The sequence below is a fragment of the Cololabis saira genome, chromosome 15, assembly GCF_033807715.1.
Source record: "Cololabis saira isolate AMF1-May2022 chromosome 15, fColSai1.1, whole genome shotgun sequence".
Taxonomy (NCBI): domain Eukaryota; kingdom Metazoa; phylum Chordata; class Actinopteri; order Beloniformes; family Belonidae; genus Cololabis; species Cololabis saira.
Window position 1 is genome coordinate 11,389,335 of NC_084601.1, and position 27,430 is coordinate 11,416,764.

A 27,430-nucleotide genomic window follows, 5' to 3' on the forward strand; every position below is an offset into this window, starting at 1 on the left:
AAGTCTTAAGTTAAAATGTTCAAGACACAATACAGTGAAGTACAATCTAACAACATCACGATGTTGGGATAAGCTGTAGTATTATTTTTTCAGCAAAAACCAGCCTAAAACATAGAAGCCCTGCGTGAAAAAACAAAGCGTACCACTACATTCAGAGATGAGAAATGCATACCCTGCTGCACAGCTCACTGCATGTACGCCGCTTTATAATGTACACATATATACATGAGCGGTCAGTGTATGTAGTTAGGATGCTGCTTGAACCCTGATGTCAGTTGTCTCTCATGTCACGTGGCTGTTGGATATAATTCTAATCTAGGGACACATAAAAAAGTGACATTAATTAATGTAGGTCACGGCAGAAAGCTAGTGTGGTTGGTGGTCTGGAGTACTCAGGCGTGTGCTGAAACAACACCCAAGAAGAAAGACATCATTAATGATCTTGGAGAAGCCACCCGTCAGTCAGGTGGGAACGATAAAGTCATTTCCAATTCATTTGGAGTTTCCACAGTGAGAAAGATTATTCACAAGTGTAAAATATTTAAGATAACCGCAAATCCGTCTCCAACTCAGACCTCTGTTAAACATACGTTAAATGTTCAAATTAAAGACAATGCAATTTGAAAAAGACTGTGCAACGTGGTTGCCACGACAACAGGACAAAGCTGAACTGAAGTAACACTGTAAAGAAGAGTTGGCTCCTGCACAATGATGAATGACTTAGTGTTTGGCACACTGCTTCTCCATTATGGCTTAATTATTGTTGAATAAATGTGTTTCCCCAATTTTAAGACCTAGTAGGGACCAGGTTATTTTTCCATGATCTTTATATGTTAAATCTCAGAAGTTAAGGAGTACTCATTTTTATGCAATTTTTTTGTCAATTTCAAATTCCTAAAAAACCTAGGGAACATCTTCAGACTGTCGAGCATATTTTGAAGAAACTCACGGAGGTACAGAGAGAACATAGAAACCAGCACGTATTGTTTCAGAACCATGCTACTCAGAGGTCACGGTTGCGTTTTATTTTTGACAAAAACAGATATTTAGTACAAAGGAGACATGCAGTGTGTTGTATCAAAATATTAGCAAAAACCTAACAACCACATGCACTCAGTTCTGGCATCTCTGGGAAGTCCTGAAACATGATCACACCATCTTTGTTCACGATAAGCCTGGCTGGGGAGCAGAAGATGAAACTTTTATATGTGCATTATATTGTTATACAAAACTGAGTATGCAGAAGATTTATCTTCTTTGAGATGGTTTCTAGGAACACACTTGAGCAAATTCCCCACTCAAATATTTATTCTGATTCTTGCTACCATGTTGTGGTTTTCATTAGCCTTAGTTTCCGCTTGTATGGATGGAACATATTAGTTACATGGTTCAAATGATTATTGACTAATTTTATCAAATGTGGGGCCTATTTCTTTTCCAGTGAGGAAAAAAAGTGAAGTAGTCTAATTTATATAGTAACCATGATTTTAATAATAGGAGGTAGTAACCTTCGACGCTGCCAAAAGGGCCCAAGCCGGTCTAAACCTAGAGAGCATTGAGTCTTTTAGCCCATAATGCAATACTATCCACGAGATGTGTATGAAATTGCACAACAAAGAAAACACATGCACAAGATGAATGTTTCAGTCAGAAATGTATTAAATTAATCACTTTCATTACTTTAACAAGCACAATTTACAGTCAAAAAACAGGCTATGGTCCATTAGTGCCTTAGACAAGTTATATCTCACTTGTAAAACACAAGGGTAGGATTCTTTAAAAACTGGTGTTAAGTCATGTCACCGCTTACATTGTCAAACAGGAATTTGTACAAGAGACTGTGCTTCATGCCTCTCTTAACTTCAGAAAGACACCAGGACAGGTGTAGGATGTCATTTACCATTTGCAAGATCTCGGAGTCTGTGTAAAGCCAGCAGTATCTGTCGTTTTTAAAAGATACATGTGGACTTTTTTCCCTCTCAAACCAATCATTTGGCTGACCAGTGTCAGAAAATTGAGGACAGCTATGTAAAATATCTTCTTTTTTTTTGGTAAACCTTCAGAGATTTTGTGCATTTTTAAGCCACTGACTTTTCGCTGCACAAACCAGGAGTCAACATGCAGCTTTGGTGCACCCAAGCTCTAGTTTGGCAAAAAGAGAAATCGCTACAGAAAGTCTATCTTTTGAGCTTTTCGGGCGATTGTAAACCACCGAGATCACAAATGGCACTTACAGCACACAGAATCACGTAGCGTTTTATGGGAGGGGAAAAAAACAAAACAAAACAAAAAAAAAAGAAGCACCACATCAATGTTATCAAGGAAACACTGGTAGATGGGCCACAGAATAATCCTTAGGCAAATCGTAAAGATGGAGCTTTAAAATGCCACAGAAATATCTGAATCCAATAAATAAAAATACATTTAGGAGAATTGAAATGATGCAAACTTCACATTATTTCATTTAAACAATGTAAAGTGATGGTTCTGAAGCACAGAATCCCCACAGGGCATTTATTCTTTACATGATTCAAGAAAAAAAAACAACAAAAAAAATAGTGCTGGACAGACAGAATTTACAAGACTGTCAACAGTTAATCAATAGAAACCATTTGATCTTACATAATAAATCAAAAATACATTTCATAAACTGAATTTGATTTAGGAAATAAAACCTTTCCAAACATTTTGGGGTCCCATCTCCTCCTAAGAGTCATCCATTTTGTTGCATATCATTTAAATTAGGGCTAGAGCTCCTTGATCTGACAGATTGTGTCCCCCTGTGAAAAGGGCTAAACTAAGATCATCTTCCAGGCAAATTTAGACAATTGAGGTATTAAACAACCACATTTCCCCCAGAAAATAGTAGGACACTGCATTTTTCCCCAAGGTGGCTGGAATGTCGACCACATTTAGCCCCTTGTCCCAAATACCTAGCTGACCTCTGTTCTCACACAGTGAAAGCAGGAGGTAAGGAAGATCTGTGCAATACAAAACAGGACAGGGGCTGAGGGTAGTTATGCACTGTACTGGAGCACGGAGAAATTCTTCATAGCAGTGTCCAGTGCCACACCGGCCTCTTGCATTTCATACCTGAGGACGACAAGTTTGAGTATTAGTTCTTTAGAAACCTCTCGTTTTGTAGGAGGTTCCCCTGGAACCCTCGCGAGTGGAAACAGACCGAGTGTGATTCTTGATGCGTCGACTCCGTAACTCACCAATCAGAGGTGGAGATGGCGTAGTAGACTGGCAGCTGGCTGGAGCCGGAGAGGCAGCCGAACTCGTCCAGGCCGCAGGCCCCCATGTTGGAGAACAGGAGCCAGTCCCCCACGCTCAGCTCTGGCAGCAGGCAGTGCTCCACCACCTGGTCCAGCTGATCAAGAGACGGGCCCCACAGGCTGCTGGGATACACGGCCTCGTCAGCACACAACACACGCTGCAGGAACAAAAATAGTCATGTGAATTCAAACTATTAATTTCAAAGTGCTTTACGAAACTATACTATACACATGATATAATTGAATCCGTGCTCAGGGATGGCATCACGAGCTGGTTTGGTAACCATACAATTAAATCCAAAACACAGATTTCCAGTCCAGTTAGGACAGCAGGAAAGATCACACGTATTTCTTAGTCTACAGGAACTTTTTGAACAGGCAACAATTAGACAGGCCAGGAGCATCCTATCAGACAATACTCCTTTATTATGGAAATTATGATAATTAACTCAGGGAGGAGGCACAACGGGTATAAACACTGTTATCCATCTATCAGTTCAAATTCTTTTAATGTGTTGTGTGCAGTGAGTGTGCGTGGATGGCTTAGTGATTATTTAAATTGTTTTATCCTTGTCTTAATTGATCTTTTTTTTATTTTAATCTCAGTTTTTATTGGTTGGAGCCGTATGTGCGTGGGTGGTGTGTGAGGGTTATGCATGGAAGTAATTATTTTCTAATTTGCACTGGTTACTGTAACGCACTTGGAGCACCTGCACTTCCATGTGTACTATGTTGTATCTTTTTTCGTTATTTGTTGTTGACTATGTTGTGCAGTTTTGTCTTTGTCCAAGTCAACATTCTACTCAAGGGAACAAAATTAGAAAAAAGGGAGGGAAAAAAAAAGACAAAACAGAAGATGATCAATGTCTAAAATTACTCTAAGCCACCATGGAAGAAATTGGATCAAATATAAACACGGACATAATCTTCATTTATATGCTTTCCCCCAGGTTTTACTTGATGGTGTGTCACTTTTGTTCATTTTAATAGTATACAGTAAACTTTCAAGAAGTGACAATAGACCTGCAACAATCTGGCTTACAACCATATAAAGACCCTAATTAGTCAGTTTAAACACTAAATGTGTATAATTTAAATATTCCACCTGCTTAGAGTGCAAGTACAGGAAGTGATTATCATATATAAGCGATAAGCCCCGTGACCCCGTACAGGATTAAACAGATATAGAAAATGGATGGCTGAAAGTTATAAGCTATAACTAGGTTGTAGCATAGCCTGTGCCAGCATAAGAAACATGCAGTGATTGCTTCGGTGGGATGTACACAAAATGAAAAGAGCTACATGCTTCAACCTGCAATAGCTGTTTCATCTTCTTCTTTGGGAAAGTTTAAGGTTTATTTCTCCACCAGTCAAACGTTTACCCTTCCACCCTGATAGGCAAGTCAGAAGTTTTGACTGATAGAGATATGTTGAATGAGAACGGCGACATTTACTCCTCACTGCTGGCGCTGCGAAACCTTGAGGAGTCTATATAATCAGTCATGTGAAAAGCAGAACGTAAACCTGTTCTTTTCTAAGTTTTTATGTATCCGCATAAAATTAACTAGTCCTTACAAGGTCTTAAAATGAGCCAACACGCAGAAACAGTGTGTCACTGTGTAGTCAGCTTTAGTTCAGACTCTAAAAGGCGTCAGTTAGTGTTGTAAATGTTAAATTCATTACAGTAAAATTTGAAAAAGTTTTCACAAGTTTCGAAGGCTTGACAGGAAAGAGACTCATCTCTAAAAAGAAAGTGGCACAGTCTTACATTTGTTAATCGGAGAGGGGTATTTTTGGGCGGTGGGGGGTAAAACAAAACATAGCATATTATTACAAATACCTTACACCAAGTTTCAAAGTGTTAAAGATGTGAATAGTTGCACTCTAAATATATGTAAAGTACTTCAAACATCTGAAGTTTGACTGAAACTGGGTTATGCAACAGAGCTACAGTATGATCCAAAGCTCAGCAAAAAAGAAAAAAACAGCTTCAAAAGAAAACAGTCAAGGTGTTGCAACTGTCCAGTCATTCCAGACCTAAACCCAATTAAAACACAGGAACCTTGAAGGCTGTGGAGATTAATCCCTGCAAGGCCAGATGAACTGAAGCGATGCTACGAAGGGTGGACCAAAATCCCTCAGAATGACGCCAGAGATTGATAACATGCAGAAAATGATTGTTTTCCGAGTTATTGCTGATAGAGGTACTCCAAGTTAATAAATAATGGAGGACTTTGTTTACAAGGAGAGCTTCTCCTAGTTCACCTATTTTTGAGTTAAACAATGACAGTGTAATTAGTCATGCTTATCTAAAGGTGAACATACATAGTTTTAATTGAATACGTCTAATTAATCTCCAAAAAGAAATGATATTGTTTAAGCTAAAAATTAAAAACCTCAGTTGGTATTATAGCGGTATTACAAAGATTCAACTTGGCACCGTACAGCCGCCAACAGGAACAAGCTCTTTTTCTGGTTTATTGTCAGCAAACTTCGTGAAGCCTCTGACAAAAAACATTCCGTTGTTAAAGTTTTAAGATGTTGTAAAGACCAGTGTACTTTTTTTTATATACGACGTAAGACCTGATGTTTGCCACAAATGTGAACAAAAGCTGTGCAATCCAAAAGGCATTGAGATTTTTTTGGCAAATATTTTATAGCTTATAGCAAAAACTAAATGGAACTAGACCTGAGAAAAGTGCGAGTAACCCCAAACCCGTGTCCTGCTTTTACACGGACCAGAACAGTTTTCTAATTAGACTGATCCAGATTTTTTAAAATGCTTGTAATGCCCAACTGTTTTTCCTTGTGCAACAAGAGCAGCTTTCATAGGGATCAGTCAGTCTGTGTTTATTCCTGTGAGTGGAGGCGTACTAACCTTGTGCACCGATGGGCCAGCGATGGGGTTTCCCAGCAGCTTGTGGCTGAATGGACCATAAACACCTTCATTCATGTAGTAGAGGAACTCGGTATCTTCATTCTTCTCACCTGTGCATATACATTCGGTAAGCATGTCAGAAATACAGCACATTATGTAAAAACTGCAGACTTGGAAAGGATCTTGACCGCATGTGGTTTTGTTCTGAGCATGTCTCTTCAAACATGGAAAAACAAAACAATATCAGAGAGAACAGAGTAGGTTACCTTGAGATAAGCTGTTCCAGTGGCGGTTCACCACCTTCTTGCCAATGACATTTACAGCCAGACTGAAAGCTGAAGCCATGTAGAAGCTGCCAGGCTGGGCCAACACTTGCATACCTGCCCGCTGGGGGAAGTAAGCATCCAGCAGTGGCCTGATTGCAGACTCAACCTGAAAAAAGTATTTATCAGCGTCACATGACTATACCATGTTCTTGCAGTCATCCATTTCAAAAACAAAACACAAAAACTTCCCATTCATATGCATTTTTTTTTATATTTCCAAAACTATATATATAAAAAAAATGAAAAAAACGCAATGAAAAGTTTAGGTACAGAGAAACAAAAGGCAAATTTCATGTTAAGTGCGACTGAAATGTCTCAAGTCACATAACTGTCACCATTCACTAACCTGTTTGAGCTGAAACTCTGAGCCAGTGAACCCACCACCAATGTCCAGGATATGCATGTTAAATCCCAGATCCGCCTGATAAGACACACGCAACAGTCAGGTGTTACAACAAATATAAAATAAAGTCAAACTGATATAAAAAAAATAAAAAAATAAAAAAATAATTTTGGGGTGCAAAGGTAAGGGCATAAAGGTATCACTAACCCCCATATCAAACACACAGCGAGCATCTGACAGTGCATGGGTGTAGGCTTGCTGCAGGTCGTGGCAGGAGCTGGGGATGTGGAAGGCTGCTCCAACAACCTGGAGACCCAGCTCCTTAGCCCTCTCCAGCAGATGCCGACAGCTTTTCAGAGAGGAGCCGAAGGCCATGCTCGTCTCAGCTGCATGGGCTTCGGTGGTCATCTGCAGCAGCAACCTAAAAGACAAAAAACACAGCCAGGCAACAAGTATATCGGATGTTTTTGAATTAAACAAAGCCTGCATAACCATTATGGACTTCCTTATTAAAGCAGTAATTACGCCACAGTGCATGAAGATTACTTCACTTACTTTGCATCAGGATGCAGGCGAGCAATCTTTGACAGCTCTACCTCGTTTTCACACACAAGATGCTGAATGTTGTTCTTGGCGGCATACTTGATGGCTGCCAGCTGCTTAAAAGCACTTGACAAAATGATGTTTTCTGGTGGCACTCCATGATCCAGAACAAGGCTCACCTCATTCTGTAGGAAAGAGGATGAGGTATGATGAAAACCATTCAATTTGGTCTACAATCCCCATCAAAGTGATCAAAACGTACCATGTTGGTTACATAAGTTTAAAGGATAACACTTATCAGCTGACTAGTAATCAATCAAATGCTTGTGATGTAATTTACCCAAAACATCAAGTGCTTTTGTAAGAGGATCAACACGATTCAGTATAAATAAATGAATGTATGAGTTGACTCAGCTTAACTAAAGGCTAACCTTGTTGGCACAAATGAAACCCAGGCCCAAGGAGGCAAGAACCTCAATGACCAAAGGGCTGCTGTTACACTTCACTGGGTAGTATGGCTGCACCGGTGGAACGACACTTTGCCAGCACATATGCTGGCGCATCAGGGCACCGAGGTCACCCACCACAAATGCACTCTTTTCCACCTGTGAACACAAAAGAGGAGGAGGGTTTTACTAAAACAAAGCAATACAGATGAAAGTACTAATGACTATTTTTGGAAAATTACTGCCAGTCTAGGATTTAAACTGACCAAAGACTGTTCACTAATGTGTCCATCAATAACATCTTCCAGGGTAAATCCTCCCTCCAGGAGTTCAATAATGTAGCTGGGTTTGTCTGCGAGCTCTTTCATTTTAACCGTTTTCCACAAAGCCGACGATCATATAGAACAAATAAACAAGTCAAGGGGTCACGACTGAGCCAATGGGGTCCTGCCGGTATGCAACAAACTGGAATAAAAAACAAACAAAAAAACAAAATGTGACAACTCCATATCACCTTGTTATTCCTACAAAGCCAATATTTGACTACATGAAATTGAAATACTTTACTACACAATACTTTACCAAGCTTCTAGCTTTGAGTTAAAAGCGGACAAAAGATACTTACATGGACAAGTCAGGAGATGGACCTGTCCCACTATCAGCTAGGATCCCAAGGGGGCTCGGCGTTGAAGTCAAAGTTCTCCCGGTAAAGAGCCGCCCCTAGGTCCTCTGGGTACCGTTCATACACCAATGCAGAGACAGGGGAGCCCTGAGGTTCAAGCACACATCATATTAGCTATAAACACCAAAGGAAAATGCTGTAAAAGGATGATGCAAACCATGCATTTATTACAGGGGAACATATATAAAGCACGTTCTTTATGATATTCCCAGTCACTGTTTGCTACATTTATATAGTGTAAAGTTAACACTGCTGTGGATTCATAGATACTCATTGTACGTTTTTAAATGTAAATCAAGGCAAGGCAAGTTTATTTATATAGCACAATTCAACACAAGGTAATTCAAAGTGCTTTACATTGACATTAAAAGCAGCAAGACATAATTAGACAGTAAATAACAAATAAGATTGAATAAAATTATGAATAAGATGATAAGAAAAGAAGTAAAATAATAAGTACAAGCTATTAAAAATAAGGGCAGTAGAGTCCAGCAGGTAAATATTTAATTTAAGAGTACGCTTCAGTAAACAGTAATGTTTTTAGGCCTGATTTGAAGGAGCTGACAGTTGGAGCAGACCTCAGGTCTACAGGAAGTTTCAATATGCTGTACAATTTTATGTAAATCAATATGCTGTACGATTTTATGTAAATCAATATGCTGTACGATTTTATGAACCCATTCAGCCATCCAGAGGATAAGGTGCCAGTGTTTTATGCCTAGGAACATATCTTATGACTACTTATCACTGTAGTGCACATTGACTGGCCATGTAAATCTCGCGCATGCGCCGAAGGTGAAAACAGTGAGCGATAACTTGACAAATTGGATATTAATGAAATGGGGGATCTAAGCATACGTCTCCAACTAAACCAAACAAAACCCAGTAAAATTATATTTAACATGGAATTTCGAGTGTCTTGATCAGAGAAAAAGCACAATAGTTAAGGTCTGATGGCAAACAGAGCCGCTATGGTTGAGCTGCCCGTCGATTACAGGCTGTGTTGGCACCTTATTCTGTTAATAACCGGCAAACACAACTCGATACATAAACAAGACAACAAGGAATACCGATTCATCTTTACATATAAACACCGTAACCAAATTCAACGTGAAGTCATGTCGTAGACCAGAAATCCAATGAATCGGTCTGTCATGTGTAGACTAGACAAGACGGCCGAGTACAGCCCGCCATGTTACGTCCGCTCGCTGAATCCAAGGAACTCAAGTAGAACTGTACTTACGTGAGATAACGGCCAAAAGGTTTTGGGGAATCGTCTTCTCTTTTTCGGCGGAATTTTTAAAGAGTAGTGGGGACAATAATAAAAGAAAGAAAGAGGCCCGTGTTTGCCATATGTGTGTAGTGGAAGGCGGGTTGCGTGAGCGGCGTCCTCTCTGCTGGGTGGCGGGTGGAGAAGTGCTGGAGCCGCCAGTGGAGCGGGGAAGTCATCAACGGCTCGGGGGCGGGGCCTAACAAACTGAAAGCCGGGGAGGTTAGCCAATCAGGGGGAGGTGGGCGGGGCCAAGGTTCAATTTACACCCATGAGAGCGCTGCATTTCTGAGACTAACCAAATATGTATATCCGTGTATCGCGCCGTCCGCAGTCGAACTGCGATGTTTATTTAAGTTACATAACCATACACATACCTGTCAAGTTTTGGATTGAGAAATACGGGCTGTCCCCCACCAGCCTAACCTGGATCCAGTATTTTACATTTTAAGACAGGTGTACAAGAAATCTAAAATAACTACCTGTCAACCACTCACAAACTAGAATTATGTGCTCAGAATCTGATAGTCCGACCTTTGTTGACACTGAAATGCTGTGGACATTCCTATGTATGTAATTCCTATAATAGAGCCTCATTGAATGACAACACAAGAGGGGAATTAACCAAAGCACATGTATTTATTTATTTTTTTAAACTCTTTATTTATTTTTTTTTATATATGCAACAGTACATCCATTATCTATAGCCTACCCGCTTTATCCTTTGCAGGGTCACGGGGGTCTGCTGGAGCCTATCCCAGCCCATTTTCAGGCGAGAGCTGGGTTACACCCCGGACAAGTCGCCAGACCATCGCAGGGCCACATATAAACAGACAACCAGACACACTCACACTCACACTCACGGGCAATTTAGAATCACCAATTTACCTACTATGCATGTTTTTGGACTGTGGCAGGAGTACCCGGAGGGAACCCACGCAAGCACGGGGAGAACATGCAAACTCCACACAGAAAGACCCTGCCGGGCCTGGGAGTCGAACCAGGAACCTTCTTGCTGTGAGGCAACAGTGCTAACCGTGCTGCCCACAACAGTACATAACATAAAAAAATAAAGTAAAATAGTACAAGAGGGTGCATACACATGTATAGGGCTTGGTCGTCTTGAGGTCATCACTTGGCGGAGCCGCCATGTTGGAAGCTAACTTAGCTGCTCTTCAGACCACTGCGCACTGTGTACAGACGAGCTCCCTCTTCGTTTTGTCTTACTTGTAATCATTACTTTCCGTTATTCTGTAAACCATGGTAACCCGTTGCTGTGTTGTGGGGTGCAACAGCTCCACACAAACAGACGTGGGGAAAAGATCGCTAATGGTTCAACTTTTAACCGCTTTCCTGCTTGGAGGCAAAACAACGGAGGCCAAGATAACAGAGTAAAAGAGTAAAAGAGTCGTCGGCTCGCTTGGATTACAGCTGTAAGACGTCCAAACATAACCTTCCACAGTAAACCACAAACAAACACTCACACAGACCGGGATCGGATCATTCACATGGGTTTTATTCCCACTTCTCGAGCTAAACTCAGTTGCTGGCCAGCTCTCTGCGGTGCGATTAACCCCAATCTTCAGATAAAACTAGTTTGTTGAGGAAAAATTATTAACTCTATTTGTAGCTGCAGAGGAAAAAAATAAACTCACAAGGAAAACAAAAGTATTGCTCACGCCTCGGAGCCTCTTCCGCATAATATAGCGGTCAAAAAAAGAAAAGAAAAAAGTAAGAGTAATACAAAACGTGTACTGTATGTTGTACTATTATACTAATTTATTGAAACACATGGCGAGTAAAACATTTACCAAAGCAGCTGCCAAACACTCCTAAACAAGGTAGCCTAAGACGCTGGTTGTGCAGAACTGCGGTAGCAAGTGCTCCACTCTTTAGTAGGGATTTCATATGGATCCAAACCAATAATAATCATTATTTACTCCATATACCAATCCCTGGCTTCCTTGTTTAAGGTATCCCGGTAAATTCCAGTTCCTTTCCGGCATTTTAACATTTTTGTTTGCGTTCCGTCTGTTCACTTGGTGCTACCACCCCGCTGTTTGTTTACACTCACGAAGCTGCCAAAATGGCCACCGCGTCCCAGAATGCAACTTGGCGACCAAGCCCTATTTATTTTAAATATTTTCAGTTTATATACACATTGATTGTTTCCAAGTGAAACGTTTTCTTTTAATTTGTCATTTTCACTCATGTGGGTCTCTGGCTCCGATTTTTAGAGATATTCCCACGAAGTCTTCACTTTATTGGCAGAAATGTCTTGTCTCTGGTTACGTCCATCCATCTCTGATTTGTCGTTCCGAGTTTGTTCCCGTTGTCGCCACTAACTTCGCGAGAACTGCCATCCAGGCTACAGCAGGGGACAGTTCTCGCGAGGTTAGTGACAATTCAGTTTGCAGTTTAAAAATGATTATATTATAAAACGAGAAATTTAAGGGAAAATACTAATACGGGAGGATGGCGGGAAAGAGGCTAAAATACGATAGTTTCCCGGCCAAAACGGGAGACTTGACAGGTATGCATACATTTTACATAAATGGCCACCCAGTTAACCAGCATAAGGCTGCTATAGCTACTTTTCTTTGTGAGACCAGTTTTACATAGATCACCTGTAACAAACTTTTGCAACTCCCTCCATTTGCACAGTTATAAAAACTTATAGAGGGAATGCGCATGACGTCACAGATGCGACTTCACAGCGGGTTTCGCCCACTGAGTGGCGGCGTAAACTTTCAGTTTGAGCAACTTGAAAACATCTGAAATGGGAAAGAGCTGTTGTGGGATCGACTGTACTCATAGATTTAGCAAGCAATCAGAGTTATCGTTTTACAGACTGCCAAAAAATAAGCTTAAGAAAGACAAATGGATCGCTGCAATTCACAGAAACAACTGGATTCCAAGCACCAAAACGTGGATTTGTGGTTCCCATTTTGTATCAGGTAATGTTGGATTTTTGGGTAGCTAACGTAAAATAGTAGGACCAAGCGTCAAGACTTTTGTATGCCTTCAAGCTTTGCTTCGTGTATTTCTCCGGCGTAGAAAATTAAGCACATATACATATCAGGAAACTCAATTCATGGCCAAATATTAATGTCCATGGACCACTGGTTCTTGGGGTAACTGCACGGGTCACTGTCAAGTCCAACTGACGCTAATTTAAGCCGATAATCGGCTGTTATCCCATTTTCTCCACTAGTTGCAGCTGTTTTTGCCACTCAGTGCGAGTAAGGGGGCGTGGTCCAGTGGGAAAGTGACGTCAATGCCTACCCTCTATACTTATATATACATAAAATATCGTAAAACCACAATGATGATCTTTTCCTAAAATGCAAACGCTCTGCCTATATTAAGAGTTTCATATACTGTATAAGCACTGGCCTTTCAAATCAAATCTCATAAAGTTATTAGTTTTGTACGCATAAGCTTGTTAGATCTTTAATATGTTGCTACAAGTTATTTTTAAGTTATACACTTTTTTTATCTAGTCTCTATAGGTCTATTTCAACAATAATTTGCAACAAAGCTAAAGGTGGAGAATCCATGTTTATTTCATACAGTAAATGGAGGTAAGTGGTATTTTTGAAGTATCCAATAATAGAGTTTGTTTTCCAAATGCACATTAAAAACTAAGTAGTGATTAATGTAAATAAAATGTAGTGACATATTTTGTGAATTTATTTTTCAAAATTTTCACATAATCAAGTACATGGAAAATACTATCAGCAATGCACTGGAGTGTATACAGTCTTTAAAGCTCAAATTTAAACTTGCTCAGTCTACTTTTGAACACCATTTGGTATTGTTCAAAGTCAGATGGCAACTGCAAAAATGTGGCCTTGTTTTAAGTCACAAGCTTTCCATATTTATCTGTGCTGTAACGCTCCTCTCCTATCAGTCCTTTTCATAGTATTGAGCCCTGACCTTTTTCATCAGCATTCATCAGCCTTCAAGATATGTGTTGCTGCATAAATAAATGGTAAAAAAAATTATTCTAGCTGCTATAAGTGCTTTTTTTTTTTACATTGCATTATATTACATTTATTGGAAGCTATTACACAAAGTGGCTTAGAACAGAGGAATACAATCAAGCTATCATCATAAAGTAATTGCTGTTAAATCAACATTCAAATAAGTACAGCTAAGACAACATTCAAGTACAGTTTTATTGGAAGCTGAAGAGAGTGGTCAGTTCACGATGTTCAAGAACTTCTTAAATGTAGAGAGGGACGATTCCTACCGTCGTGGGCCCATTGATAACCTTTTTCATCATTGAGGAACAATGTGGGAAAACACTCTTGACTCTGAGACTTGTATTTTATCTGAGCAGCCATGATAGGTTGCTAGTGTCGCTCAAAGAACAGAAGAGTACTTGTACTTGTGGAGGAAGAAGAAAACCTTCATCTTTCCCACAGTGGGGAAATTGCATTTTTGCAACAGCAAAGAACAAGCGAGCTGAAGCGGTTGATTAAAGGCCAGATGTACTGCTGCATTCTGGACCTTTTGTAGTGGTTGGATTGCACAAACTGGAGGGCCTGCCAGGAGGAGATTTCAGTAATTAAGGCCAGGATAAAACCGTGGACTGTACCAGGAGTTTAGTTGCATATTTAGTCAGGTAAGGTCTTATTTTTTGTCTGTTGTAGTGAGCAAAGTGGCACAACAGGTGGTCAGATACATAGTCAGATAAGAATAACTGCTCATCAATCATGACACACATTTGTGGGAATGACCCTTGTAGATATGATATTAATGTTGACATTGAGGCTAATCGAGTGATAGGCAGAGATAGTCAGTACTTCAGTCTGAGACAGGTTAAGTTGAAAGTGGCGGTCCTTCATCCATGCAGACAGGTCAGAGGGGCAAGCGGAGGTTCATGTAGAGATTTGTGGGTCGTCTTGTGGGAATGAGAGATAGAGCTGTGTATCATCTGCATAGCAGTTATGTGAGACGCCATGTGAATAATCTGGCCCAGAGAGGTGGTGTATATGGCAAAGAGATGGTGGCACCAGTACCGAGCCTTGGGGCACCCCGCTGGAGAGGTGATGTCTTAGATGCCCAAGTTTGAAAGTATAGATACCCGTATGTTGTGGTCAACTGCATTAAAGACAGTAGACAGATCAAGAAGGATAAGCACAGAGGATTGACCCAATGCTCTTAAGGCTTCTGTCACAGACAGCAGGGCAGTTTCAGTGTGGCCCTTTTTGAAACCAGACTGGTTTAGAAGACAGTGATCTGGTATGAGGAAGTCCATGACAGGCTTAGAAACTGCTCAATCAATAAACTTGGACGGGAAAGGAAGCAGGGAGACTGGTTAATAGTTGTCAACCAGAGGAAAGGTGCTAGATGTGAGCAGAGAGAGCAACACATAGTAGGACTGTTACATGTGATGTTTTGAAAGGCCTCGAAATCCTCAGGAATTGGTCCCATGACTGACAGTGAGAGGTTGGGACCAGATGGGTCCCTAAATTGATTACTGGTTGTAGATACCTTTCTTGTAAAATAGGAAGCAAAGCTATCAGCAAGAGATTTGAGACAGGTAGAGATATTCAACAGTGTGTTGAAAACAGAAAATCAATGTCCATGTGTTTGTGGTGCAGCTGATCTTGTCATTGTAATAAGGCGCTTTTGCTTTAGTAGAGGGGTTACAGAATGAGTTGGGGAGAGTCTGAAAGTCTTTGAGATCAGCAGGATTAGAGGTTTTATGCTGTTTCCTTTCTGCAGCTCAGAAAGTGTTGCACAGCTTAAGGATGGTGTTAGTCAGCTACGGGCGAGGCTGGGTAGAGTGTGTAGGTTTGGTGGATGGAGGACACAGACTGTCTAGGCAAGAGATCAATGTGGAGGTGAAAGACTATAGCAGCACTGACCCCAAATAAGGAGAACGTGCTAAGAGGCAGTAAGGCGGCGGTGCAACTGAGGCGAAGTGCATGAAGGACAGGCTACGCCCATAGTGTGCTGGCATAAGCTCCAGCAGACCCCTTTGACCTTGCTATAATCATGATGCATGTAATCAATGAGAAGAAATGAATTAAAGAAAATAAAATCCAGTTCTGTCACTCATTGGCGGACGAACAGAAAAACCCACATTCCCTGACTCACATTTAGAGCTTCCTGATGCCACTGTTTTGTGGCAGTTTTGTTGTAGTTATCTTTGTATCATAACACTTTTTTATATTGAACATTAAACTTCCCAAACCCCCCAACTTAGACATTCAAATTCAAAATTTTATATTTATAAATACTTAGAATGACTTCAAAAATCTATTTTGGGAAACTAGGACAAAGGGGAGACTGAGGCCAGTTGTAACACACACGAGAGAGAATATTTTGAATACGCCCAATCTCATTGTACCACTCAACTACAATCATCTGTTTGCTATTTTAAAACATTGAGTTAACGCTTCTATTCATAATTACATCAGTGCTCTTTTAAACCGCGGTAGTTATTGGGCTCATGTATGAGTTGATCTGACAACGCAAGAGGATGAATAGTCATCTCATATGTTGAGGCAATTAGAATATACTGATAACTTGAATGAACACATAATAGACCCGACAAATTATTTTACAAGAATCCTTGTTAGGTGTTTGTCTTTACAACACTATCTTTATATTCTTTATGTATGAAGGAAAATGTAAAGAACTGCCTAAGACTTCAAGGTTTACATGATGGCAGTAGAAAATATGATTTCATGCATTATCTCTCCTAAAACGCTCACAAAAAGTGCTCTGTGTCGTTGGAAAAAGATGTTCAGATTACGGCCCAAAGCAAATGATGTAAACAAATAACACCATAAAAATGTTATTTCACATTCTCCTTGCACAGCCTCATATATGAAATAGTAATACTTTCCAAACTATGAGTTAAGTAGTGACGTGGAAGATTGGCACAGACAGATTCTTTTGCCATTATTAGCTCATTAAATATATATCTATGGCAGAGGATTAAGTGACAAGAAATAACTGTACAGAAATAGTAAGATATTTTGAATGTTCATCATTCATAACTTTAAAACAGCTGGTCAGTGCTAGCTGTCGCTTACAAAAAGACTGTTTTCAAAGTTGACTATTCGTGACAGTAAAACCACAGGTGTTTTTGATGACAACTTTTTCCGTCCACGTCGCTGTAATTAGTTAATAATACACACCTCCTCCTACTACAATCAAGGCATGAAAATAGATTCAGGTGGTTGTCCTCACATTTATTTCACATTTTCTATAAAATCTTTTAGTATTTGTAGCTTGAACAAGAATCTTAACTTCTACTTTTAAAGAGATATGCCATATTGTACAGGCCAAGACATTAACACATGAAACCCTAACTAGTAACAAGATATTATCTAAATAAATACTTGTACATGCATTAGGAAAAAATGTTTTAGTTGCTGACCAGTTGGATTGACTAGGAATGCTGAGGGATCACAGACAGCTGAACTTTTGTAGACATCCACTGCCACCTAAAGGCAGCAAGTGATACTTAACGTAGTAGTATATGAACTTACCAGAGGAGGTCATTGTAGATGTAAAAGGGATTGAACTTTTACAATGCTTAAACTGTTTTTTTACATACTGTAGAAAAAAAGGTCATCAGTTAATCAGCTGACTCTGAAGGTAAAAACAAACAAACACTGATTTTATTTATCATGGGCAGTTTTGCTCTGCTTTATTCTTCCATACATACGTTCACCTATTGTAATATAAGCTTAATCCACTTTTTATTCACATATTTTTATTTGTGGTGACAGGCATTTAACAGTTTTTAGTGTGTTTAAATATGCAACGTTGAAATTACCAAACTTCCTCACTAAAACCATGTGAAACCAACTGACTTTTCATTCTTCAGTTCCTTCAGAGCTGTCCATCAATTTCATTATTATGTTCTGCTTGTAAGACACACATCCATGTATTAAAGGATTCAGTTTATGAGTAATTATACGAAATCACAGCTTTACACCTTCCCTTAGTCAATTGTAAGAAAAGAACAGGATGGCAGAAAATCTGGATGTTGTTTGTGTTTTTCCCTTTCCTCTAACATTTAAACTTGCATTTGTACAGGCAAAGGTAAACTGTGTTAGCAGTCAAAAGTTTTAAAAAGTGCTCTAGACCCCAAGCAGTCTTTTCCTCAACAAAATCATATGAAGACGGATTTGAGCCTGAATGGACCAAAGCTTTGTATGAATTGCTTGTTCAAAATGATATAATAAAAAAAAAAACACCTTTACAGTTTCAGCATCACTTTATTGTCCCATTAGGGAAGAAATAGTGGGCATACAAGGGCATACAAGGGGCCTGCAAGTTACAATGAATACATACTTTAAAAATGAATACAGTATACACACACACTGCTCTATAATACATCCATGACACACACACACACACACACACACACACACACACACACACACACACACACACACACACACACACACACACACACACACACACACACACACACACACACACACACACACCATGGTGGATACGCAGTACGCACACGTCACGTGACACGGGCAGTGCGCAGTGACTCTGCGCAAGCGCAGAACTGTTTTCGGTGGTCAGCTGACTTTAAGTGAGATGTTTAGCTGAAGGACTTGTGAGTCTAAAACCTGTTATTTTTCCTCCATGCGTGTGAATCTGCAGCGGTTTCCCTGCGTAGCACTTTGAGGAGCAAACACTGAAGCCGTTAACTTCGTTGGTAAGTGCGGAAATGCAGCGATTACTGACATCGTGCTGTCACAGACAAGCTTCGTGTCAACAGCACGCTAACGTCAGCTCTAATCCTAACCCTACAAGAACCAGGCATATTTACCCTTGGTTGTCATTGAAACTATTGTCTGACAATAATCTGCACACCAAAGAGTAGAAGTTGTAAGTTATTGCTGTTTTCATTAGGAGGGAGAACATTGTTTTGCAGTGGATAACAGAGTAGAACAGGTCACATGACCACCAATCATCAGACCTGTCTCTGCCTGCAGTAATCCCTCCATATGTTATTGGGAGAAAAAAAAACAAAAAGCTTACCATTATATTATTATTATGCTAGAGATATTATATATATTAATATAATAATATTATTATTATTATGTTTTTGTCTTCTAACCTGTTTTTGTGGATATAGGATGTTACACTTCACCTCACCATGGAAATCATGGACTATAAGGCACAGCTCCATAATAACATCCAGGGCTTTAACCTATAAGTTACTGTGACTGCTTGTTTATTAGTTACGGTTGAGCGGAAGGCTGTTTTTTTTCTTCCTGTTATCTATTTAGTCTTAACTTTAATCAATGCATGTGAGTTTGTCAAGTATGTGTATGTACCTGATCTTCCACTCATGTTACCTTCAGGGACTTCCTAACGTCAGTGTCCAGGTGGACAAACCTTGGGCCAGCAGCCATGACAGAATTCTGGTTGATCTCTGCTCCGGGGGAGAAGACGTGTCAGCAGACCTGGGACAAGCTCATGCTGGCCACTACGCGTACCAATAACCTGTCCACTAACAACAAGTTCAACATACCTGACCTCAAGGTGATTGATAACACTTCTCACTGCCATGGGGAATGCATGCATGGGTGGGTTTTTTATGTTTCTTTTATTTTGTTTACATTTAGTTTTCTGCCTCCAACAGGTTGGAACACTAGATGTGTTAGTGGGTCTGTCGGACGAGCTGGCCAAACTAGACACTTTTGTGGAAAGGTAATCAACATAATTCTTTTATATTCATAAGACTGTGGATTTTTCTTGATGCTAGGACGCTCATGAAATAAATAAAATATAAACGTGTTCATCTCCATCCTGCTTGTTTGTTAAGCCCAATTCTTCTGTCATATTCAGTGTGGTCAAGAAAGTTGCCCAGTATATGGCTGATGTGCTGGAGGACAGCCGAGACAAAGTTCAGGAGAACCTACTGGCCAATGGAGGTGATTAAATAAAGAAATAAAGAAATAAAGGAATAAAGAGGATCGGTGTTAATGACTTTTGTTCGATGTCTACTTTCTACAGTTGACCTCGTCACCTATATATCCAGATTTCAGTGGGATATGGCTAAATATCCAATCAAACAGTCACTGAAAAACATCTCTGAGATCATCTCCAAGGTAACTTGAAAAAGCAGCTCAACTATGAGTTTATTTTCTATCATCAAGAGACATTTTTAACCTGTTTCAGTTTTCAAGTTGTTACTCGAGACTCACCGATTGATCAGCGGGTGACAGAATTCAACTGGGTATTAGTTGATTGGTCCTGATTAGAGATTGAATGATAATTGCACAGTTTTTTTTCTTAAGCTACTAGAACATAACAGATTCTCCTATCTTTTAGAGGAGTGTTATAGTTCTCAGATTTGGAAAAAAGTGACAAAATTGAGTGTGTTAGGCTGGACTTTTTAAGCAATTTGCAATTAGTGCATCTCTAGTTATTAGTTGCCAGAGGTGGACAGAGTACTGGACCCCAGTACTTGAGTAAGAGTACAAATACTACCGGTCAAAATTTACTCCGTTACAAGTAAAAGTAGCTCAGTCAAAATATTACTTGAGTAAGAGTAGAAAAGTACTTGCTTTTAAAGGTACTCAAGTATCCAAAAGTAAATGCTTTTAAATTTACTTTAAGTAAAAATAAGAGTAAGAGTAAATTTCTTATTTTCCACATCAGTAAATTACTATATTTTTTCTAAATTAATTGTTGCGGCTCTGTCTTGATAAACGCAGGCTACTTTGGCGGTATCGTTTTGAGGAGGCTTGACGTATTTCCGCTTTACGTACATCCCAGTGGAGAGCGTGCACTGTGATAGGTCTCCTCCTTTGACAAAAACAGCTTGTGTCCAATAGGATTTTAGGGAAGAAGAAAAAAGAGCAGACCTGAAAGTAACGAGTACTTTTCAGCCTTCCTAGAAATTTACTCGAGTAAAAGTAAAATATTTGTGTTGGAAATGTATTCAAGTAAGAGTAATAAGTACCAAAGAAATCTAATACTCAAGTAAAGTACAAATCCTCTGGATATGTACTTAAGTACAGTACTCAAGTAAATTTACTCCGTTACTGTCCACCACTGTTAGTTGCTAGCAAGAAAGTCCTTCACTTAATGAATCTTTAATTGTGAATAGACAGTAGTATTATGCATCATTCACACTCTCCTACTGTGTTTCTAGCAAGCGACACAGATTGACAACGACCTGAAGGCCAGAGCGTCGGCCTACAACAACCTGAAGGGAAACTTGCAGAATCTGGAGAGGAAAAATGCGTGAGTTCATTAAAAACAAGTCACCAACTGTGTTCGTCCAGTTTTGTGTTTTTAATGGTAATGAAAATGGCAAAAAGAAAACAACTGAGGTTGTTTTTATCATTTCTTTTAAAGAAAGTTGATGATAGTCAAGACTGTAAAGAATGGGGAGTGATTTCCCAGAAATGTTACTGATGTGACTGCTCACGTTATCAATAAGTTTGCTAACCCTCGCGAGTAATGACAAAATATCAAACTGAGAAAAATTTCCTCCAGAACTAAGTTTTTCTCTCCTTTAAGTCCAAGTGGGATGGTTTTTGTTGTGACCTCTTCCACAGTGATAGTGTTCAACTGGTCAAGGTTGGCCATGATGAAGAAAACTTTATGACTTCGTAACAGACGTGCAGCAGCGTCTTGCAGTAAACATGTCTCATACATTAGCGCTGCGGTCAGACTATATGAGCGTTTTTTCATGAGTAATGCTTGTTTCTTCAGCTGTTCGACGGTCTCAAGTGTATGAATGCACCTCTTTCTTGCAGGGGGAGCTTGTTGACCAGGAGTCTGGCTGACATAGTGAAGAAGGAAGACTTTGTGCTGGACTCAGAGTACCTTGTTACTATGTTGGTGGTCGTCCCAAAGTAAGAGCGCCTGCAACATTATCTGTGTATAACAAACTGCGTGGTAGAAACTTTCCACCCCTATTGCTGGACCTGTGGCACATGTGTAAAATGTTATTGCTTAAATTTTATGAGTTTTTTGTGTCAACACTGTTAACATTCTTATGAACTGATCATGATTTGGACATATACATGGACGAGTTCTAATTGAATGATCTTTTTAAAATAATATGTTTCATTTTCCACCCTCACAAGGACAAGTTACACTGACTGGCAGAAGACTTACGAAACGCTAGCAGAAATGGTTGTTCCACGCTCCACTAAGTAAGATGATTACTTTTGAAATGAAGAGGCGATAAATAGCCTATTTTGATTTGTTTGTATTTCATAAGTGCAGCTGAATTGTTGGTTTTTATTTATTTTTTATTGTATGAGCCACATCAACATGTAAAGCACTCAGAGACAGGAGTATAACTGCTTTATGTGAACGTTTTCTTTTATCTCCACAACTTTGTGTCCTTCTCGTTTCCTGCACTTAACTGTTTTAACATTTCACGCTCGACCTGTGAAATGTGGTGGATTCGCACAAGAACAAAAAACATTGAGAGCATCGTCTGTAAAAAGCAATTGACCTTTAGCCAGAGTGGCCAGATGATCTGAGACAACGTGTGCAGGTTTCTGACACGACAGCTGTGATGTGGTAACCTAGCAAACTGTTTTTCCACAGCAGATGTGGAGTGGACATCACCTGTTAATGTTATTTCTCTTGAGTTGCTAACGTTTAGTCTTTTAAAGCACTGAGCGACTGTCTCTAGAGACATTTCTTTAACTCACACACTGTTGTGAACAGCTACATAACCCAAAGATCACAAAATAATCACAATATAATAGAAACAAAAACAGGCAAAACAACGCAAATGGACTAGTAGTAGAATAGTTCAATTATATTCCAATTCATTTTAATTTACTATAATGTGGAGGATGGGGGATGGTAGTCTAGTGGCTACAGTGGGACCAGACAAGATGAATCACCTTGGCCCCTGAGCAAGGCCCTTAACCCTAATTGCTCCCCTGGTGAAATGGTGTGTGTGCCAAATCGATATTTTTGCATTTGTATTACTCAATTTCTCTCTTAACCCTGCATCGGCCACATACCACTAACATTGTCAACAGGGATACAAACGACTGCGATGGGTTTAAGAAGCCCTCTCACAAGCTGAGGAGTCCTCGTGCTCATCTTTTGTATGCGTAACTGAATCACTAGAAAGTAAAATAAGAACGTCTACCTGCAGATAAACATGACAATAAAGCAGAAATGAACTGGTTATAAGGTGCTGTTTGGAGTTGATGCTGTTACTGTGTGTTTATCACCTGCTGAAACACCAGCTTTTCATGTTTAGTTTTTTTTATTCTCATCTTTGTCCCCCTCTCCAGGCTGTTGTTCGAGGACAATGACAGTGGTCTGTTCAGTGTCACTCTCTTCTGGAAGGTAGTTGACGATTTCAAATACAAGGCCAGAGAAAACAAGTAGGTGACTCAATTAGTATCTCTTTTGGGATTAATGGAGTGTCATTTAACTGAAATCGAAAGCAAACTGCTCAGTGAACTGCTCTTTAAGGGCGTATGAGAGAGAGATGTTCGGGAACATAATTTTGCACCTTTTCCTGTGTTCATGCTGTACCCATGTGACTCAGTAACTTTGAATGACATTGATGTCCATTATTAGTCCATCCTCCATAGACGGATTAACATCAGTAATGAGAGTTGAAGTAGGTTGCTGTTTCACAATACACTTATGTGTATTTTTGAGTATTTCCAGTAGGTCCCTGAGTGCCTTCGTGCGCATTGGTGTAATTGCCGGCTGCTGATTGACAGTTCTGTTCTGATTGAGGTTTACAGTGCGTGACTTCCAGTACAACGAAGAAGAGATGAAGGCAGACAAAGAGGAGATGACACGTTTGTCCACAGACAAGAAGAAACAGTTTGTAAGACTACTATTTACCTCAAATGCGTATTTTATCTAAATGAGACGTTAAGCGAGTTCACCGCAGTATATTCAGAAGCACCCTGGTTTTGAACTTGATGCAGTAGTTGTCTGGCTTCATGTAATATTTATATGCTGTTGCTGGTCTAAAATAATGTGCAGTAATCTTTCCAGTAAATCGGTTCCTGTGCTTACTGATATAAAACCTAAGGTTCATCTTTATACCTTTTTTATCCTTTAGTAACCACTCTTCCACTTCAGGTTCTAAGAAACTGATAAAAAGCTTTCGGTGTCAATCTAGGGGCCCTTGGTGCGATGGTTGAAGGTGAATTTCAGCGAGGCCTTCATCGCGTGGATCCACATAAAAGCCCTGCGTGTGTTTGTTGAGTCAGTATTGAGGTGAGACCTGAATAAGGGAAGAAAGCATCCTTTCAAGTCGGATTATTTCACTTCGGAAAGATGAACGCCACCTATGGTCCTGTGTTTCATAGATACGGTCTACCAGTCAACTTCCAGGCCATGCTGCTTCAGCCCAACAAGAAGAACATGAAGAAGCTGAGAGAGGTGCTGTCTGACCTGTACAAGCACCTGGACAGCAGTGCTGCAATCATTGACGTGAGTCTCATTAACATAATAAGTAATGCAGCGGTTCTGATGGCAGAACCACACGTGGGACCCATTTCAGAAAGTGGGATTTGTCTCAGTATATTTAACCTGAAACAGCGGTAACTTTGGGTTCAGTGAAGTAACTTAAACCTGAGAGAGTGTTAACTCAACATGTTAGAGGTAACAAATACTATGGGTAAGTTGCCATGGTGACCCTAATCTGGTCACAAACAGGATTTGATCCTTAAAGGCCCAACTTCCTCTGTCGCCACCACTTCATAAAAACTTTTCGTATGCACATGATATGCCATGGTAGTGTCATCAAAGATGAATTTCACAAGATTTCGGTTTAAATAATTTAGAAACAGAAACATCAGTGATTAACAAAAATGCTCCTGCATCTGAGGAATAAAATTTCCCTTTAGGATTTCCCAATTCGCTATAATGATGGTAACCATGGTCCCATCAAAGGTCCTATTTTAAATGATTTTTATGCTAATAAGGTGACAACCTGTTATGTTTGAATTACCTGTCAGAAATATGTCTTTATAATTAATCTCTCATGAGCAGAATCACACTTACATGAAAAGTGAATCTTGGGTACAACCTGTCCTGTCACTTTTGCAAATTTATAGCAATTGGATAATTTAGTTACACACTCGCTCACTGGGGAACTTCTCCCACACCAACTCTCTTCTTCATGGCTGCAGCTGTTTACTTTACCATGTAAAGATGTGTTCTAATTCACTTTATACCAGAATAAAGGCTCTTTTCTTAGCTTTGAAAAGTCGAGAGCTCTCATAATCTTGCTGCACGCATTTAACTGGGAGTCAACATGATGAGAGTTGACTGAACTAACAGTAAACCTACGATCTGAAACTGGAAATTCTGAGTTTCTCTTCCTGGGCGTTTGTCAACTGTTGCTTGCCACAGTTTCGATCTCTGCTCTTCTGCCTTGTGGTCTGATCAATAAAACCTTCATAAGCTTAACTGACATCAAGGCTGCAAGTTCACAAGGTCTAAAATATTTATGAAAGGAATGGGATGTGCTATTGTGACATCACATGCCAGATTTCCATTACAGAGAAAAGTGTGGCTGTAGGATGTGTTATTATGACTCAATCTCCATTTATGACATTCATGATCTAATACTTTTTTTTTCACACCACAAAACTCAGGAAATCCATGAGCACAATGAATCACGGACGGACATTTGATTGAGAATACAAAAAACACTTATCTGAGCATAGGTGGTCACTATAGTCTGTGGTCAGATCCAGTCATTAACATTCTAAAGCATTTCTTCTTGCTGTCATCATCCATGCCTGGTTTGTGAGTGGCAGGACAACTGCATTTACCCACATTCACAGTGATACATTATGGGTAAGCGTATATAGTCTGGGTTACTATGCATTAATAACTTACTTTTATCCGAGTGGAGGATCCTCTCCTTCATTTTGGCCAGTCTGAGGCACATTTTGCAGCTGATGCTGTCCAGCCATAATCCTCAGGCAGCCTGGTCTTGATTCTGATTTCATCAGAATCAAAAAGGACAATACAAACATATTAACTTCAATTTTAACTTGTATGGACCAAAGGAAAGGTTTGAAAACATGTCAAGACTTTTGAAGATCCGTGTGTTGTCTGTCTTCAGGCTTCCATGGACATCCCGGGGCTGAACTTGAGCCAGCAGGAGTACTACCCCTATGTTTACTACAAGATTGACTGCAATCTGCTGGACTTCAAAGTCTAACTTTGCAATTTCCATCACATGTTGTGGTGTTCCCATGTGACATGTTCATATTAACGAGCTTTAATTTATTTCACTACAGCCTCGTTTTTTTCTTTTACTTTCATTTTCATCTTTTCTTCCCACCCTCATACAGTTTCTGGTACATTCCTGTCTACAGTGAATAAGTTGTGAGGAAAAATCATGAAAAACTCGTCTTTTTAGGTTCTAAGAGTTGATTATGTACATTTTTTGTCATATTTGTACCACTCTTTAAATGAACAGCTTCCCCATTTCTTCTCCTCATTGTGGTTCATCGTTGCTTGTGTCATAAAACAATGTTTTAACTACTGTCATTGTCACTCTCCCCATCAATGTACTTTAAATAAACTTGATGGGTAAACAAGTGGAAGAAATGCGGGGATAAATAAATGTATGTTAAACATAGTATTTATATGAAGCCTTTAAAATCAGTGAGCACATTTCGGTTTTTGAAGGTGATGTGTTTTTAGTTCCTTGCAAGGACGCCTGTTTACAAATAGATGTTTATCATTGTCCCCTCTCAAACTGTGATCACTTGAAACACTGAAACTGGTCATTTTACTGTACAAAGAAGCAACATGATTGCTGACACTATGCTCTTATGATTTCTGTATAGTAAATTGATTGAGAAACATCAATATGGATATATGTGAAAAATATAGTATTGTTTGAATGACTGGAAATTCAACCACCTATTTAAAATAAATGTGAAAACAAATGCTATATGTTAAAGAATGTGTATATATATATATTTCTCTTGTCTACCTGCAAATGTTCATAATGCTTTTCAGGCTGACGAATATGAACTTCATTCTACAATCCACAGAAAATACAATGCACATAATGAACAATAGATATATATACGGTCGTAGACATTCTTAACTGTTTAAGTATTAATAATGCTTTCAAAAATGTATTATAAGTCACAGGAACTGTGACTGTTTTATGTTTTGCTGCAGTATTTGAAGTGCATGCCCAGGAACATCATTGTAACTCAAATAGGAATTAGTTGGTCACTTCAGTTATCTGCAAACAGAAGCACCAGAAAACTGCTCATCTGTGATGGTGTCAGCAAATTACAAGTTTCAATAACAGACACAAAACAAAGGAGACTGTGCGGTGATTTATAGCTGATTTATAGGGTTTAAGGGTGGAAAATGCAGAGGGATAAAAGCATAGATAGTTTTTTGGTTTTTACTTTGTCATTTATTTGCAGCGAATGTGAACGTAGGATATTTAACTTTTTGATGTGCAAACTTTGTTCAGTTTGTTAATATACACCCCTTCTTGTAGTTATTGAAGATTGGGTGGACTGAGTATATTTCTTCCTCAACATATAACAAGGAGTGTGCAGGAATTTCATCGTTTCCATCCCCATCACTAAAACATTAGATGAAAATGAATGCAGAGAACAATTTTCCACCCACTTGTTTCTCTTAAGCACTAGAGTGAGCTCT

At 39.5% G+C, this 27,430-nt stretch overlaps 2 protein-coding genes across 2 annotated transcripts; one reads left to right on the forward strand and one right to left on the reverse strand.

Annotated features, from left to right (window-relative positions):
- Positions 1-1,637: 1,637 nt before the first annotated feature.
- On the reverse strand, positions 1,638-9,917 carry azin1b (antizyme inhibitor 1b). The gene is made up of 11 exons (XM_061742491.1): positions 9,740-9,917; positions 8,440-8,583; positions 8,081-8,279; positions 7,800-7,973; positions 7,381-7,553; positions 7,033-7,246; positions 6,829-6,903; positions 6,423-6,588; positions 6,157-6,266; positions 3,219-3,436; positions 1,638-3,093 (listed from the first exon to the last, which is right to left on the reverse strand). Exons 3-11 carry the CDS (start codon positions 8,180-8,182, stop codon positions 3,018-3,020), a joined length of 1,308 nt encoding a protein of 435 aa, XP_061598475.1. The 5' UTR covers positions 8,183-8,279; positions 8,440-8,583; positions 9,740-9,917; the 3' UTR covers positions 1,638-3,017.
- An 8,391-nt stretch (positions 9,918-18,308) lies between these two features.
- On the forward strand, positions 18,309-26,945 carry atp6v1c1b (ATPase H+ transporting V1 subunit C1b). The gene is made up of 13 exons (XM_061742492.1): positions 18,309-18,473; positions 19,126-19,306; positions 19,407-19,474; positions 19,613-19,698; positions 19,781-19,875; positions 20,925-21,016; positions 21,535-21,633; positions 21,868-21,936; positions 23,047-23,139; positions 23,504-23,597; positions 23,898-23,995; positions 24,088-24,211; positions 25,857-26,945. Exons 2-13 carry the CDS (start codon positions 19,175-19,177, stop codon positions 25,953-25,955), a joined length of 1,149 nt encoding a protein of 382 aa, XP_061598476.1. The 5' UTR covers positions 18,309-18,473; positions 19,126-19,174; the 3' UTR covers positions 25,956-26,945.
- Positions 26,946-27,430: the final 485 nt, after the last annotated feature.

What these genes read in the sequence shown, in the direction of transcription:
- azin1b (XM_061742491.1), bottom strand. Translation starts at nt 8,182, where the DNA reads ATGAAAGAGCTCGCAGACAAACCCAGCTACATTATTGAACTCCTGGAG. An exon ending in CGCCTGCATCCTGATGCAAA is followed by an intron (nt 7,247 to 7,380) that starts GTAAGTGAAGTA and finishes TTTGTCTTTTAG; the next exon opens with GTTGCTGCTGCAGATGACCA. An exon ending in GCCATCTCCACCTCTGATTG is followed by an intron (nt 3,094 to 3,218) that starts GTGAGTTACGGA and finishes TGTCGTCCTCAG; the next exon opens with GTATGAAATGCAAGAGGCCG.
- atp6v1c1b (XM_061742492.1), top strand. Translation starts at nt 19,175, where the DNA reads ATGACAGAATTCTGGTTGATCTCTGCTCCGGGGGAGAAGACGTGTCAG. An exon ending in CTAGACACTTTTGTGGAAAG is followed by an intron (nt 19,475 to 19,612) that starts GTAATCAACATA and finishes TGTCATATTCAG; the next exon opens with TGTGGTCAAGAAAGTTGCCC. An exon ending in GCAGTGCTGCAATCATTGAC is followed by an intron (nt 24,212 to 25,856) that starts GTGAGTCTCATT and finishes GTCTGTCTTCAG; the next exon opens with GCTTCCATGGACATCCCGGG.